Raw genomic sequence first — 15726 nt, 5'->3', positions numbered from 1 at the left:
TTAGTAAGTGACATTTATTAGTATTGTTGTTACATGTTCAGTGGTTTGCAGCTAGACATCTCCACAGCATAGACAAAACCAGGTGGTAACATTTTGAGTAGTTCAAGGAAATGTACTGATTTTATAAATAATAATTCAAGAAAAATGGGCACATTACTCAATGCTCCTGAAGGAGTGTCCCAAGAAAGAAGGATCTGTTATTTTTCTTTCTTTTAAAGATGTAAAAGACCATTAGTGATTCAGTTCTGAAGGTATTTAGAGGAGGCAAAGCTGAAGCACAAGGTCCCACTGTGATACTGAGACTGGGATGTGTATGCAGAGAAGCAAACTAGGCCTTCCACATCACTTCTTCACAAATGCATGTGGATAAGTGTCGTACCCACTCACTTCAGAGGAATTCCCTAGATTTTTCAGTACTTGTCTGGATTATGAACAGTGAAATGTCCACGAATATCATGTCCTTTAATTCAGGTGTAGGAGTGATAAGTTAGTCAGTCAGAGGCAAGTGTACAGTCTCCATACGAGATAATGGGAGTGAGAGGAAGGAAATGCAGACCAGGATAGAGGTGGAGGAATATGGTCGTGTTTCATTGTTGAGGCTATTTGGGGGAAAACCATTTGTCTCACAATCCTCCATTTAATATTGTTTCTTGTTTTCTCTCTCCCTTCACACAAGTACATGCATATGTTCTTGAGGACTTACCTTCCTGATTTTCCCTAGAAAAATTTTCAGGAAAAACTGTTGATTGCACATGAGCAGTTGCTTGACCTATTCTTTTTGATATTCCCAGACAAAGAACCTGCCTACAGATAGGTATTACATAGACCTTAAAGAATTAATTGTCCATGAATGCAGTTGTCAGACACCAAAAAAATGAAATTAGATCTATGTCCATGCTCTCTGAAACAAAGCAGTCATATTTTTCAAGATCAGTATTCAAGATTTTCAGTAAAATAATTTATTAAGCCCCAGTTTATGTGCATGTATCATTAATATATGAAAATAGGTTCTAGGCAGTTCTAAATCTTTTGTGATTCTTAGTTGTTAGCCATGAAAATAAATACATGTGTTGTTTGACAGCTTTCATGGATGTTTCCACCATTTTCAACATCTTTTTAACCTAGAACCAAAGACCCACTTAACTGAAGAACAGGCTGTAAAACACATTATGTTTACTGAAACCAATGAAATAAGGCCAAACAAAGAGTATGTGGATTCATTTTCCATAGGCAGACTTCACACTCTGACATTGGTTGAAAAATGCAGAAAATGAGCAAATTAGTAATTGCAAAACTGAGGTTTTCAGAAACAGTTAAGGAATTTGCTGACTTGACTGAGACTTTTTTCTTATCGAATAAGGAATTTTGGAAAGGCAGAGGATTTACTTGCATAAGGGTGAAGTAAAGAAATCATTGAATCTGGAACAGATTCCATTCATTTTCATGTCAATCTGATTTAAAATCCTAAAATAAAGAGTATAATCCTAAAAATTGGTTTTTAAAATCAAGCTTAAACTTAGAATCAAGATTCCACATAGATTGTTGAATAAATAAATGAGTTGTTCTAGTTTGTTTGAAATTAGACCATGTGCTACCAGTCCCTTGATTGATGCAACCTCATTATTTTCCTTGAGCTACACTTCATTCTGGTTTGATTTGCTACATCTAATGTATATATTTTCTTGCATACTGTATTGTGGACACTAGTAATGCTGAAACTGTTTCTTGTAGCTGTGTAATGCATATGCATTGAATTTCTTCTTTTGGTGAAAAAAACCACTTTTCCTCAGGACTGTTTATCATCCCTGTTTTGATGAACATGGTAGAAAAAGAAAGACAATATTTCGCAGAGGTATGAAAAGGTCTGTAGCCAAAATACTGGCCCAGATTAACATTGTATTGCTCAATTTCTATGCCGAGGCTTTCTCAGACCAAATTCGAGCAATGTGATACTAAATCAGGTCCTTAAAATTCTACATAGAATTTGTTTTACCCTTACTGCTATTTGGAACAGCTAGAAAGATGGTAATCTGAGCAGTCACACCTAGCCAACAGGGAATGCAGAGTTTTGCTAAGGAGGTGGGAAGCTGGCTGCACTGCATTGACAGAGGACACAGGGCAGAGGCCAGGGCTTTGCCTCTCTGGGTTGAATGGCACAGTGCCAGCAGTCTTTTGCAGCTCAGGTTTTCTGCATTCAAACAGAGGCATCAGAGGTGTGCAAGCAAGCCATTGTGCTTTCAGCTAACCGTTTCCAGTGCCTGATAAATTCAATTAATATGGTGTTATAAAGTAGTTGGTGTATGCCAGAGGCAGCTTATCAAACCAGTAACCACGCTAACAGACTGCTGGCAGTGAATGGGGTTGCTGAACCTGCTGCCAGACAAAGGAGATGAGAGCAAATTGTAAACTTCTTGCTGCTGTTTTCTAGCAATCAGTACAGTGTGAATTCTCATTATCTCTTGCATACCTAGTACTAGGACTGTTGCTACTAATTTTAAACCACTTGCTAACACCTAATTTAAGCCTCTGCAGAAATACTGGGGTATTGTAGTGTGTGACTAGTCATTTGACAGCCTGTAAAGTGGCAGGTGGATGCTGACAAGTTTGAGAACTAGGTATTCTCTAAGGATATTGCTCATAAATGGAAGCAGGAAAAAAATCAAGGCAAAAGTAACCTATAATGAGGATGCATGTACCTGAAATAGTCGAACCTTAGGCTATTTTCTTCTAACTGTATAAAGACCTGAATGAAACTTTGTTCTGCTGTGTTGACATGCTATCCCGGCCTATAGGTTTCAAAATCAGCACTTCTGCTGAGGTTAAGAGCTATGGTCTGGATCTGGGACTTTGGTGGTTTAAATGGGAGCTGGCTTAAACAGTAAATTCAGATCCAGATACAGCATATGTTGTGAATGTACCCTTTAAAAAGTTACAGAAAAGGGATAAATGAAAAATGAAAGCAGTGAGAACCCAAGAATCATATTCTGAAATAAAACAAAGCTTTATAGATATCTAAAACTTTTCTCCTTGTGCTAACATCAGAGACACCAGAATTGTTTTATAGAGTATGATAAGAGAAACAAAGAAATACAAGGCAGTCTTATTAATTTTAATAATTTTATCAGGAGAAAAAGAACACTAATTACATCAAATGCAATTTATGTCAATCCTGAATTCCATTTGTCTTTCTCTTCCCACTCCCAGAGAAGCATATAAGGTTTTGGAAATCATAGGATTCAGGCTGAACAAGGGTAGCTGTATCTGCAAGTTATATCCGAGCCTTTGGTTACTGGGTATAGTTCAGTATTTATAGCAGTTGCATTTCCAGTATGTGTGCATATATATTTTGGATGTCTTGAAAGCCTGGCCCCTTCTTTTCCCAGGCACATTATCAACTTTGTCAGTAATGGATCTGACTTGATGACAGTATTTGGAACAAATTGAATGCAGTGTGCTTTCAACTCCAACATTCAAGCCATATATATAATGTCTGTGGTGTAGACATTTATCTCTTCATGTAGTAGCTGCTTAGTGAAGGAAGACAGTCAGGGAATCACCCACAGTTGTGAAGATGAATATGGGTTTATGCACCTCCAGCTCATTTCATGAGCAAGAATCATTCTGTGCTCTGCAGGCCAAGCCATCAGATTCCTCACTCTTTACAACTACATTTTGGCATTCTCCTGCTGAAAACTGTTTCCTAGATAAGTTGGTTTGGAATTTTTTTCCTTTTTCTTTAACAAGATGAGAATTATAAGAATAGCAGGCAGTGAAATTTTGATCTTACAAAGCTCATAGCAAAACTTTTCCTAAGGTCAGGGGTGCCCAAATGTCACTGTCACTAACACTGTACATTTTTGGTACGATGAAGCCAATCTTACAGTTAGCTGCCACCAAAAATTTATCTTTCCAGTTTCCCTGCTCTTTTCTTGCTTTAACACTAGTGCTCCTCTGAGTCTTCAGGGAGCTAGAGCTGCAGGCAACTTACTGAGAAAATGATACTGGCTTAGCTGTCTGAACTGGTTGCCCACAATTACAGCAGCTTAGCTCTAGCTTGAACACACACTATCAGTAGTGTAATATTTGTGGTTTGCCTTCCTTATGTTATCTTACTTGCAAAAGCACTTTTTTCCCATTTAGGAATACTTCAATTTAACATGTAGACTACCTACTGACTCTGCTGATCAGTCAAAATTTCTGGAACAAAGTACCAAATTACCAAAGATTTCTCAGAAAACGCACAAAAACAGGAAAATTGCTTCACATAGAAAACAAAGAAGCGGAGGTGCAAAGGTGAATGACAAATGCAGAAGTGGGGAGGGGTAGGACACCTGAACTAATAAAAGGTGAAAGAATCCTTGTTTGGAGGGAAGGAATGCTAAAAGAGGAGCAATGCAACTGAAAATGTTAAAATATACTAATAAACAGGGCAAGACCACAGGGAAAAAGACTGCTAAAAACATTTTCCATTTCGGCGAAAAATTAAATTCAGTTTTATGAAAAGTATTTTCACAAAAGCTTCTTATAAAACTGTTTGAAATATTCCCCTCAGCTCTGCAGAGCATAGTAACTTATAAACCTCATTGATTTGACATGCTCTATCAATTGCCACTGTACTACCAACTAACCTATCTCCCTTTAGACTTATGGTTGACATTTTAAAAGGTTGAGAAAACAACCTTCCACCTCTCAACCACAGGGGAAAAAGAAGTTACTTGCAAAACCTGCAGTCCTAAGGAGTTGGTAGGATTTGTAAATTATTTGAAATTGATATATTACAAATCATTGCACTTGGAAATAAGCATTCTATTCTGTGCACAGAGAATGTTTAGCTTCTTAGCAAAACAGCCTTTTTAGCTGTGGATGGTGTTCCACTACTAGACTATTTTTATAACTAGCTAAGTTAGCTAATATCACTTTAGAGGTATTTTAATGCATGGCATCTTTCCTTCTGAGAACGTTCGGAAATTTCAGTTTCTAGGAAGTAAAGAACCTGGGTTTGCACACCAAAGAGTAGAACTGATACCTTAATAATTTTCCCTTAAACACTTTCTCTGAAAATAGATTATTGTCTTGTTCCCTCCAACTCAGTCAGTGGCTGACAGATTTCTTAGAACAAATGCAATGGTGTGAGTTCGAGATGGCAACTGTAGCTGCCCTGTTCATTGGCACCACACCTTTCTACCACATCACAGTGTGTTGTGTGTGCAGGTCTCAGCTCCTGTTCTTGTTGAATCAAGATACCATTATGATCATGGAGCACAGAGTGAGTGCTTGGAAATGCAGTTAGTTTTGTGGTACCTCTCTGATGTGGGTGAGATCCCGGCTTTGGATATAGACTGTTCCAAGTCAGATGAGAGTTCATCACTGAGCTACAGCAGCCACATGTGGAACCACCTCATATTGCTTCTGTACCATGGCAGCTTAGTCATTGATGGACATCCCCTGGGGAGCCAGTTCTTGCCTCCCCTTGAGAGCCAGTTGAAGCTGGGTAGGAAGGGAACAGGCTGAGATACCCCTGTATTAGGCCAGTGTGAGTTTTGAGCTATCTCTTGCACAAATGTAAAGCAGGTCTTCATCCTGGTTTTGAAACTGGACTCCAACTATCCCACTAGTTCTGCAGAGGAAGTGCTGAGGTTTGTTTTTCAGATGTATTCGTTGTAATGAGGTGTTGAAATTGCAGTGAGCTCAGAAACCAGTTCACCAGAATCCAACAATGCTACAGAAAATCGACCACAAACAGGTCTACAATGATAGCACACAGAGTGAAAATTAATATGTGTCCTGTAAATAATTGCCTTCATGCCTCATTGCAAATGCAGTAGTTAAACATTTCTGTCTTGTGAGTAATTTCCTATTCACAGTTTGTGGGAAGGCATAAATGTAAAGAAAACAGGTTTGGGGTCCTTTTGTTGGTTTTTTGTTTTGTTTTTAAGTCTGCTAATTTCAATTCACAAACACCATGGGAGCCTGCAATTCCAATTTTCTTTTGACAGTATTAATGAAAACTAGGCACTGAAAATAGTTAGATTTTTCCCTCTAAATTTTAAACCACTTAGAAATACAGTCAAGAATAATAACTTTCTAATCCATTATTACACAACGTAAAACTGTGCTCAATTGCTATTATTTCATGCAAAGCTTTTCATAAGTGGTAGAAGAGGCTTTTAAAAATCAGTCTGTTCTAAGCTAGTATTTGAGGCAATCCAAAAAGGCTGGTTGTATGTATGAGAGGAAGAGCTGTGCATCAGAGAAGTTGTTTTAAGAAGGAATCATTGCACCACAAGATGACTTTTGTTTCCTCTTTTGTTATGGCAAGGTCTGAGCATATTTAGTGTCTTTATGATTTTGTCTTGTCAAACTATCTTCAATTTATTGTTTCAACAAATAGATGGGTTCAGGTTTGGGGTTTTTGTTTAGATTATTTTTTATTCTTAAAAAACAGAGTAATTTTTTAACAACATTTAACATTCACCTATAAGGTATTTCACTTCTCATTTACAGTGAGAAACTATGTCTAGGATGAGATTAGTATCTTTTTCATGCTGCAGACACTAACAGTGACTGCAATCGAGTAGCAGACAAGGTTGTCCATAGACATACCTCTGCTATTGTGCCAGGAGCCAATGACTCTGCCTCATTCAGCTACCAAGATGCTAGGAAGAAAACTGCATCATATGTTTCTCCAAGAGCTGGGAAGCAAAGAGTAAAACCTTATAATCTTCACTTGCTCTCCATTGAGATCATCTGCTGTCCCTTGCAATAGTTCCTGTCTTGCAGGGGGAAAAAAATCCAGGTAAATTTCCCTTGGGTACTCCAATCTTAGTCAAACAAAGGTCCTGCTGAAATAGAAGGGAGCTGTTTCAGCGACATTATGGATGGGGATTTATATATATTTCAGAAGAAGTTTAGGCTGGCCTTTTTCCAGTGGCCCTTTCCTCCCTGTCTTGGAAGAGGACGCTTGCTTTAGTGTGTACTCCATTAGCTGTCTCTACCAAAAATGCTCACAGACAAACCCATGGGCTTTGTAAAACCTTCCTTTTTCCTCCTCCTTCATTTGAGAGGCCTTGCTAGTTTAAAAGCATATTTTAATGAAAATGGAAGAAAAATAGCAAAAAGTCCTTTTCCTTGATGAACTGCTCCTTTCACAGAAGTCCAAACAAATGTAACAACAGATGCTTTGAAATGTTATAAGTTTAAATAACATTAATGTAGTGGTTGAATATTTCTCAGACAGATGGGATAAATGAGATAATTGTGAAAACATTCTTAAAATAAAAGGAAACCATCAGGTGAAAGGCAGGAGTTTAGGTAGTGTTGAAAAATATACCTTAAATGTTTCTTTAGGTTGCAATGTTAGAAGAACATCTTCCTCTGAGCAAGCTGTTAAGTGTCATTTAGTAGACATTAATTGTAAAGTTAATTGATGGCATTTGGCCCAAATCACTGTATTTTAAAGAGAAGGAGCAGCTGTTAGTCCATCAGGTATTGACAGAGTTTATTCAGTTGCTTCTATTACTTCTCAGACAGAAATTAATTTCCTGAAATCACATACAGTAAGATAAGACTTTGTCTCATTTTCATTCACAATGGAAGTACTCAGTCTTTGTTCTGCAACAATGCATTGTCTTTTGTAAAACAATAAATGACACCCTATGTGTAAAAGAATTTCCATTTTCTACAATAGCTACAATGAAGAAACAGGATCTAAACCAACCGCAGACTGGAGCAGACCACCTTTCTTAGGGTGGCATCTACCCTGAAATGATAAAAAAAATCTTGAAATGTTCTGAAGCTAAACTTCAAGATCTCTTGTGTAGTCATACAAAACACCAATTGTACTGACTCATAACAACTAAGAACTTCCAGAGAGAGGAAAAAAAAGTTAAAATGCTATTTTATATGAATTACAGGCATTTTTTGAGTCTTCTAGTGGTGCCTCTGTTCTTTCAGCCAAATAAAATGTCAACTTCTTTAAATCTATTTGGGATAACTGCCAGGAAGTGGTGTTTCAGCAGTAAGAACACAAATCATCAATAAATAAATGATGAGTAATACTAAGGTGGGGAAGGAATTTATTTCTTTTGGAGGTTTGTGGGTTTTTTGCTATGTTTATTATTCATAGACCATTTGTAGATGTCTGTAATTGGTGGCTGCTTTCAATTCTGGTTGTCCAAACTTGTTGCAATTTTTTGACCAGTGTAGATAGTTTGGCTGGCATTACCTTTAATGTAGTATCCTAAAAATCATAATCTTCCTAATGTGTCTTTACGGTACAAAGAAAAAAAAAGTGACTATGGAGTATAGTGTGCTTTTGTGGACTTTGAGCAAGACACTTCTCTAATACACTTCAATAAAATGCTACCTGTAGGCAAGGCTTGATAAAGCTAACATTATAAATATATTGTAGGACTAGTGTTTAATAGTACTCTTAGTTAACATTTATATTTTAGGGATTGAATTTTTAGCCGTGCATAATGATTTAAAATTCAGTTTCTATAAGGCAGCTTGCATGCTTAATGAGAGTGTTCTGCACTGCTCAGTGGGAAACCCTGGTTCACTCGTTGCTTTTGTTCTCCTGAGCTCTGCCAAGGCTGGCAGTGCTGAGGGTGCACAGCCCCTCAGAAGTTTGGAAACGCTGAAATAATCAGAGCAATATTGCAAAAACCCAGGTCACTTCATTTCTGTCCATGACACTTACTAAGTTAGAGAAGATCCATCTCAGCTATTGCCTCTTAAAGCGATCCTATACAAAGATAGAATTCTTCTTCTCCTGCTGCAAAATGCAATAAAGGAAAGAGATCATGAGAAACACATAAGCATTGTGTGTGCTGTGAGCATTTAAACTAGAAATTCCTCCTGGAATTAGGGTTTCATTTCACATGGCTGTGCAAGGAGACAAAATGTGCCAGATAACACAATAGTTCCTATCAAGAAGACTTTACAGTGTGAAGACATAGGTCAGTTCAATTCATCTCACAACTGAAAAGACCAAAGTCTGGCATGAGAGGTGGGTTCTTAGGAGGCTGAGTCCTTGCTCTGTGCAATTTGAGAGGTTTCTTTGGGGCATATAACATTACTTGAAGGAATGTCTGACAATGGCATCAGTGATGAAAAGAGGGAATGCGGGAAGTTGAATCAAAAAGCGCTCTAAAGTGTAGCCATATTCAAGGAGGACTCAGGATTAGAAAAGAGAAAGTAGGGCTGGACAGCTTTCTAAAAGTAATAAAAGTAAATATAATTAATTGAAAAAAGAGAAAATATTAAGAGGGAAGGAGAAACTGAGAAACTTGGCGAGGGAAGCATAAAGGAGAGCTGAGGATACCTTATTTGTAGCCAACTTATTGGCTGCTATCAGACATTTTCATTTTTTACTCCATTCTCTTTGGTAAGCTGTCTTATCATTACTGTCTTCTCCATAAGTACTATAGTGTCACTTTCTGTTCTTTACAGAAGGAGGGAAAGAAAGAGGGAGAGAGGGAGGGAGGGAGAGAGGGAGAGAAGGAAATCCTTCCTCCAAGGTGTTCATGTTCCTGCATATAAATTTTAGCACACCTGTTATTTCAGATTATTTAGGCATTCTTTGCTTAATAACACACTTGGACAAACTATACCTTTGAAGGCTAAAATGAGATGTTCCCTTCTGTCCTTTTCCTCGTTTAAAAGCCTGTTTGCTTGTGCTGACAGACGTGAAAATGGAATGGGCTGCAAACCTAACTGGTTTTGGACTGGTAGAGTTTGGGTACATTGAGAGTGTCAGTCCTGACCCAGTGAATGCAATTAGAAAGATGCATGACTGTAGCAGGTAGATGTGACTAACTGCTCAACGTGTAAACTCAATAATAACCTCTCCCTTATTTCATTATCTACCCACAGCAAATCCTACCAGGGCAGGAGGAGGAAGGGAGTACCCTGGCTCATCCGAGGTGATTCGTGAATCCAGCAGCACAACAGGCATGGTGGTTGGGATCGTGGCGGCGGCAGCGCTGTGTATCCTCATTCTCCTGTATGCCATGTACAAGTACAGGAATCGAGATGAAGGATCGTATCACGTAGATGAGAGTCGAAACTACATCAGTAACTCAGCACAATCCAATGGGGCTGTGATCAAGGAAAAACAGCCCAACAGCGCTAAAAGTTCCAACAAAAACAAGAAAAATAAGGATAAGGAGTACTATGTCTGATCTCAGCATCTAAAAGAACGCTTGTATAGAAATAGTCTTCATTTTATCTGAGACATAATACAAACTTATTTACTTTACTTTTTATGAAGCACATTCAAAAACAAACAAACAAAAAAGACAGGGAATGCAATCAGAAAGGAAAGACTGTTTTTAAAAACAAGCATTTCATGCTCTTGTTTTTCAGAAACAGGAGCTGATAAATTCCCTAACATCCACAGTGTTTTCATTTACTCTGCCTGTCTTTATGTTGCTGGAACGTTTCTGAAAGACAATGATGACACCACGCATTCATAAAGCAAGGAGTATTACTACAACATCAAGGCACAATATGAAACAAAACAAATTTAAAAAAAACAAAACAGGAAAAAAAAAAAAGAAAAAAGAAGCTACCTATGATTCTGGATTTAGCCAAAGTGCTAGCGCTTTCTTGAGAAGTAAGTTAGTCTTATTGTCAGAGAAGACTGTCATTATATATGGTGACTCAACAAGCAAACGTAGTTTGCCGTCTGGTGCAGTGAAGCAGTGATTGGAAACTTGCATTTGAAACAAAGTGCTGGCTTTTCTGAAGACTTATGTAGAAATACTTTCAAAAAGCCCCTTTCTGGTTGTGAGGAAAATAGTACGGAGGCCTTATTTTCAAAAACAAAAACAAAAATCTGGAATATAAGGCACATTTCCACAAAAAAAAAAAAAAAAGGAAAACGAGGGCATAGATGCAATCATTGGGAAATTTTCATGCACGCTTAATATGTTATTACATATGTTTATATAAAAACATCTATATGTGCTTTCTGGACTGTGATAAGTGATGTTTTATAGCCTGTTGTATAGAAAATGCAAACTATATCTGCTCTTCAGCCATTTTTGGTAAACTCAATGTTATAAGTGTTGCTAGGTATAGAGAGTTTTATGACATCTGGAGCAACAGACATACTTCAGTTTTTTTGCAGCCATTATAAATTGTCCCAGACTTTTTCCCCTTTTTTTTTTTTCTTTTTAATTTACAGTGTAGTGGTTATACTAAGGGGGATGTGTATGAATGTATATAAGAGTCAGCTAATTTTTTTCTTACCTGTACAGCCTCTATTATGTTGCAATTAAGTTTTAGTAGTTTGTATGAAAGACGTGGACTAGAAAGCAAAAATATATCTCTACTGTAATTTGTCTTCTCCCTCCTATCCCCATCTCTTGCTCCTGATATGCATCAATGAAGTTGATCAGAATGGCCAATTTTCCTAGAAATAACATTCATTAATTAGCTAAATATTTAGTGACTTAAACTGGCCTTTGGCTTCCAGTCAAAGCTTCACTATTGGAGAGCATGGTTTGCCTTACAGAAACCTTGTTCTTAGAAATTATGAGAATGATGAGTTTCTTGAGAATCTTAGGAAGTATCATATAGTGTTTATCTGGCATTCAGTTATATGAACGACAGCTACTACAGCACAAGGTGGTAAAAGATCTAAAATACCCATTTTAATTATCCAGGCTGATTCTACTGCAGAATTTATCCCTTTCTCCAAAAAGGAAATAATCTTGAGGTGCACGATAGTATTTTTCAATGGTGGGCATTTTGACATATGAAAAAGTATTTTTAGCTAAGTTGATTGTGTAGTATTGCAAGACATCATAACCAGACAAGTTCATCATGTTTTAAAGTGACACAGCTTATCTTGCATATATAAAACATTAATGCATTTTAGTTAAACATATTAAATATAATGCTGTAATTTACATGTTAAGTTTGGGTTTTTTTCTAGTAATATTTCATTAGTTTCACAGCAATAAATCATAGCATAACATTTTATTTACATGGAAGTTCAAAGGGAATACCTTAGACAGAAAGAGGGTAGTTCAATAGAAATCAACCAAATCATCAGAAGGCCTCCTGGGAGGGATATAGATATTGACATTTTACAGACAGGAAGGAGGAATTAAAAATTAGCTTTAAACAGGAGACACAAAACATTTTGTTGTGTGTTATTCACTGTAGCTGATGAAAAAAAATTGGAAACTGGTACAGCTATCTATCTGGGAGTCAAAGCACTTTAAAAATACATGTAGCTGACATGAAAACACCTCTCTTGAAGTTTGCCCACCACATCAAGGTGTGTCATGTTCCATATGTAAAAAAAAAAATTATTTTCATTAGCATTTACACAAAAATGAGTACAGGTTCAAAAAATCCATCTGATGTTCATTTCTTAGATTGTGTGGCATTCGTAATTTCTCCCACCTTTACAAGACAGCTGTACTCAGGGAATGGCAGGGGCAGGTATACTGGAGGTCATTGCTGGAAGCAAGAGACTTCAGCTGGAGAGGGGAAAGAAGAAGTTGAAAGCCAGGTGGTATTCAGATTTCAGTGGTTGAAGATACATAGAAGAACAAGAATAATCGGTTGACAGGAGATTCGACATGACAGAATATGGTTTGGACAAGATGAAATGGTCTTTTCTGCTTGGTATCGATTGCATTAATGAAATAGCATTGTCAGGCCAACTTCCAGGCAGTTTGGTAGGTCAATCTTTAACTAAATCCATACATCAAGGAAAAAAAGATCTGCTACTATTATAATAAGCAAACACAATTTTAACACTGTTTCTGAAGGTTCTCCTTTTTCCTCTTTAATTTCGTAATTTAACAAAAAAAACAATTATGGATGTATCAGAAGTGCCAGCAAGTGGATTTAAAATTACTTTTTGTTTAAAAACAGCAGCAACAACAAACAGACATAAACCAACTACCTAACATAAAATTGGATCCTTTCTCTATAATAACCTAATTTGTTTGACTGAGATGGCTTCATTTCTATGACTGTATTGTGTTGCCTTTTTTAACAAAACACTAAATAACGTGTGAAACTTTCAACCCTAAGACATCAAAGAGAGGCCCAATGCCCCTAACCTTATAGTGCTTTCTGTGATAGATATTTACAATTTTTTTATTTGTTGCAAGGCCAATTTATTCATTATTGGAAATGCTAAGCAAGTGGAATTTACTGTTTTGTTAATAAAAATGTTTCTTAATACAAATGCTGGCTTGTTTTTTCTCTTGCTCTTAAATCAGTAGATGTTCATTTTGAAGCTCTGAAAAAAACTGATGAATTGGTATGAAGTTGCAGGCATGTCGGGAAAGAGTAACCTCAGAACTCTTTGTACACTTTAATGAAAACCTTCTACAAGTCTTGCCTTCAACGGGCCCAGTTAGAAAATTATTAATGACATCAATACATTGTTTGCTTGTGCACAGGCTTGCTTAATTTGCAATTTTCTAGGGGTTTTTTTAATAAAAAAATTAAAACTTGATATTTCCCTACCCCTATATATGAAAAAAAATTCCCTTCTTTTTCTGCCACTTTTTGATTTCTATGGTGGAAATAAGATGGAAGAGAGTAAGGTATTGGGATGAAAAGTTAAAACTGAAAATATTTTCTCTTGTCTAGAAGATAGTTTAAAAATTGAATGGGAAAAGGAATTTATTTCATGTCCTTAAAAACATTCTTAGATAATAATTACAAAATTTCAACCAGAGCTAATCCATTACATAAGTACTTTCCTACTTAGCATGACATTTAAATTCATGGGTAACTTCAAGCAAACATCTAATCCTATTGATTTAAGCAAGTGTCTAAATTTGCCTAAATGTATTGCTGAATGGGGATGGAGTTAAGCTTTTGGATCTAAACTCCAAATAGAATTTAACTATGTATCTTTTTAAATCACATCAGTAGCTTTTTGACTTCAATAAGATTTATTCATCTGCTTAATTACACATAGGCTGAAGTATTTTAGATAATTTAAGTTACGGAATATGTGGAGAAAATAGCTTCTGTCTTTAATTGGTATAAAACAGTTTGAAAGTTCTAAACTGCTTTATACTGGGATTAGGTCTTGTGTGTATGTGTATGCTTCAGTAAATACTGAACATTCCACTTAGGAAAATGCTTTATACACATTTAAAGGAACTATAACAATAGTGATTTTTGGTCTACCACTACTACAAAAAAACCCACCAAAAAACGAACAAAACAAAACAAACAAAAAAAACCACGAAACAAAAAAAGCATTTAATTATAGACTTTTTAATTCTACACTGTATGTATTCATTGTTTTTCTTACATCTATACTGTATTCTCCCTTTTACCAAAATCCTAATGGCCTCTCAATACCTACATCATCCATCATCATCTAGTCACTGTAAGTGGTGTCCTCCATCATCAATCATCACTGTGGCCAAGTAGCTAAAAACATTCCTAAGATGATGAAGAAAGAAACAAAACTAAACAACACCCCCAAATACAACTTAGAATAAGGGAAAGAGAGCACATACATAGTCTGTAAATGACAACTGTGTTTGTTAATTCCTCCAACGTGACTTCTTTATAGTTCAACAAAACAGTTTTAAATTGGGTTTCGGGGTCTGATTTTCATATGGATTATAGAAATTTGCCTCTAAGTTCAGTACAGTCCTGTTTAGATGTGCTTGGAAGTATCACGGTGGATCAGCCACATTTGCCAGTACAATTTTATTTGGCATGCAGACTATTTGCTTTATTTTAAAGATCTCCTTTGTTACAAAGTCCGTGAGTATTTCAGTGTAAAAGTATTCTTGGCCCTCATGGGAGTGGGGAGAAAGAGAAATCCACACTGTATTTAATTCAATTTATAAAATGATGAATGCTTGGGGATGATAAAACTGCTTACCTGCCAGCCTCTGATTTCTCTGGATGGTCTGTTCCTGCTTTACTTGGCCACTGCTCATCATGAAATCAGAAGCATCCCCCCTGGGTTAAGCTTTGAGCTAGAAATTCCAGAGAAGAGGAAAAAAAAGTAATTGATACAGGTCAGCTCAGTTTTGTGAGGTGCAGGGACAGAACTCACCCAGTGCTTTACCAGCTCGCTTTGAAAGCTTCTTCCTACCGAAGGCCTTCGACAGACTTCAGCCATCAACTCTGACATCTGGAAAACAAATATGGTCCCCCGCCTATCTCAGTCACTCACTACTATACAAATATCTTCATCTCTTACAGTAATAGAATCATAGAATATCCTGAGGAGGATGGGACCCACAGGGATCATCGAGTCCCAGCTCCTGACCCTGCCTAAGAGACCCCAAGAGTCACACTATGTTCCTGAGAGCATTGTCTAAACGCTTCTTGAACTCTCTCAGCCTTGGTGCTGTGACCACTTCCCCGGGGAGCCTGTTCCAGTGCCCAACCACCCTCTGGGTGAAGAACTTTTTCCTAATATCCAACCTAAACCTCCCCTGACACAACTTCAGGCCATTCCCTTGGATCCTATCTCTGGTCACCAGAGAGAAGAGATTGGTGCCTGCCCCTTTGCTTCTCCTTGTGAGGAAGCTATAGACCACTGTGTTCAGAACAAGCACATTTCCATATGACATTGCTCCTCCAGTGGGGCTGAATTGTGGTAGACTTTGGGTTTTTCTTAAAGAAAAGACGACATAAAGGGTAGAGTTATTTCAAAGGTTGTGGGATTCTCAGTGGGTAAATTTTCTTTAAGGGCAGTAATTTCATGCTGGC

At 37.1% G+C, this 15726-nt stretch overlaps 1 protein-coding gene across 40 annotated transcripts in view; it reads left to right on the top strand.

Moving 5' to 3' along the window:
• NRXN1 (neurexin 1) overlaps nucleotides 1-13216 on the top strand; it is a 713001-nt gene extending 699785 nt beyond the window's left edge. For all 40 annotated transcript variants that reach the window (XM_027696600.1, XM_027696599.1, XM_027696611.1 and 37 more), the window contains one exon: nucleotides 9877-13216. In XM_027696600.1, the coding sequence (XP_027552401.1) occupies nucleotides 9877-10184 (308 nt within the window). In that variant the 3' untranslated portion in view covers nucleotides 10185-13216. The remainder of the gene's footprint in view (nucleotides 1-9876) is intronic.
• The last annotated feature ends 2510 nt before the right edge of the window (nucleotides 13217-15726 follow it).

Source organism: Neopelma chrysocephalum, unplaced genomic scaffold, assembly GCF_003984885.1.
Source record: "Neopelma chrysocephalum unplaced genomic scaffold, ASM398488v2 Primary Assembly neopelma1_108, whole genome shotgun sequence".
Classification (NCBI taxonomy): domain Eukaryota; kingdom Metazoa; phylum Chordata; class Aves; order Passeriformes; family Pipridae; genus Neopelma; species Neopelma chrysocephalum.
Note: the sequence above shows the minus strand (reverse complement) of the source record. Positions and strands in the feature narration are given on the sequence as shown.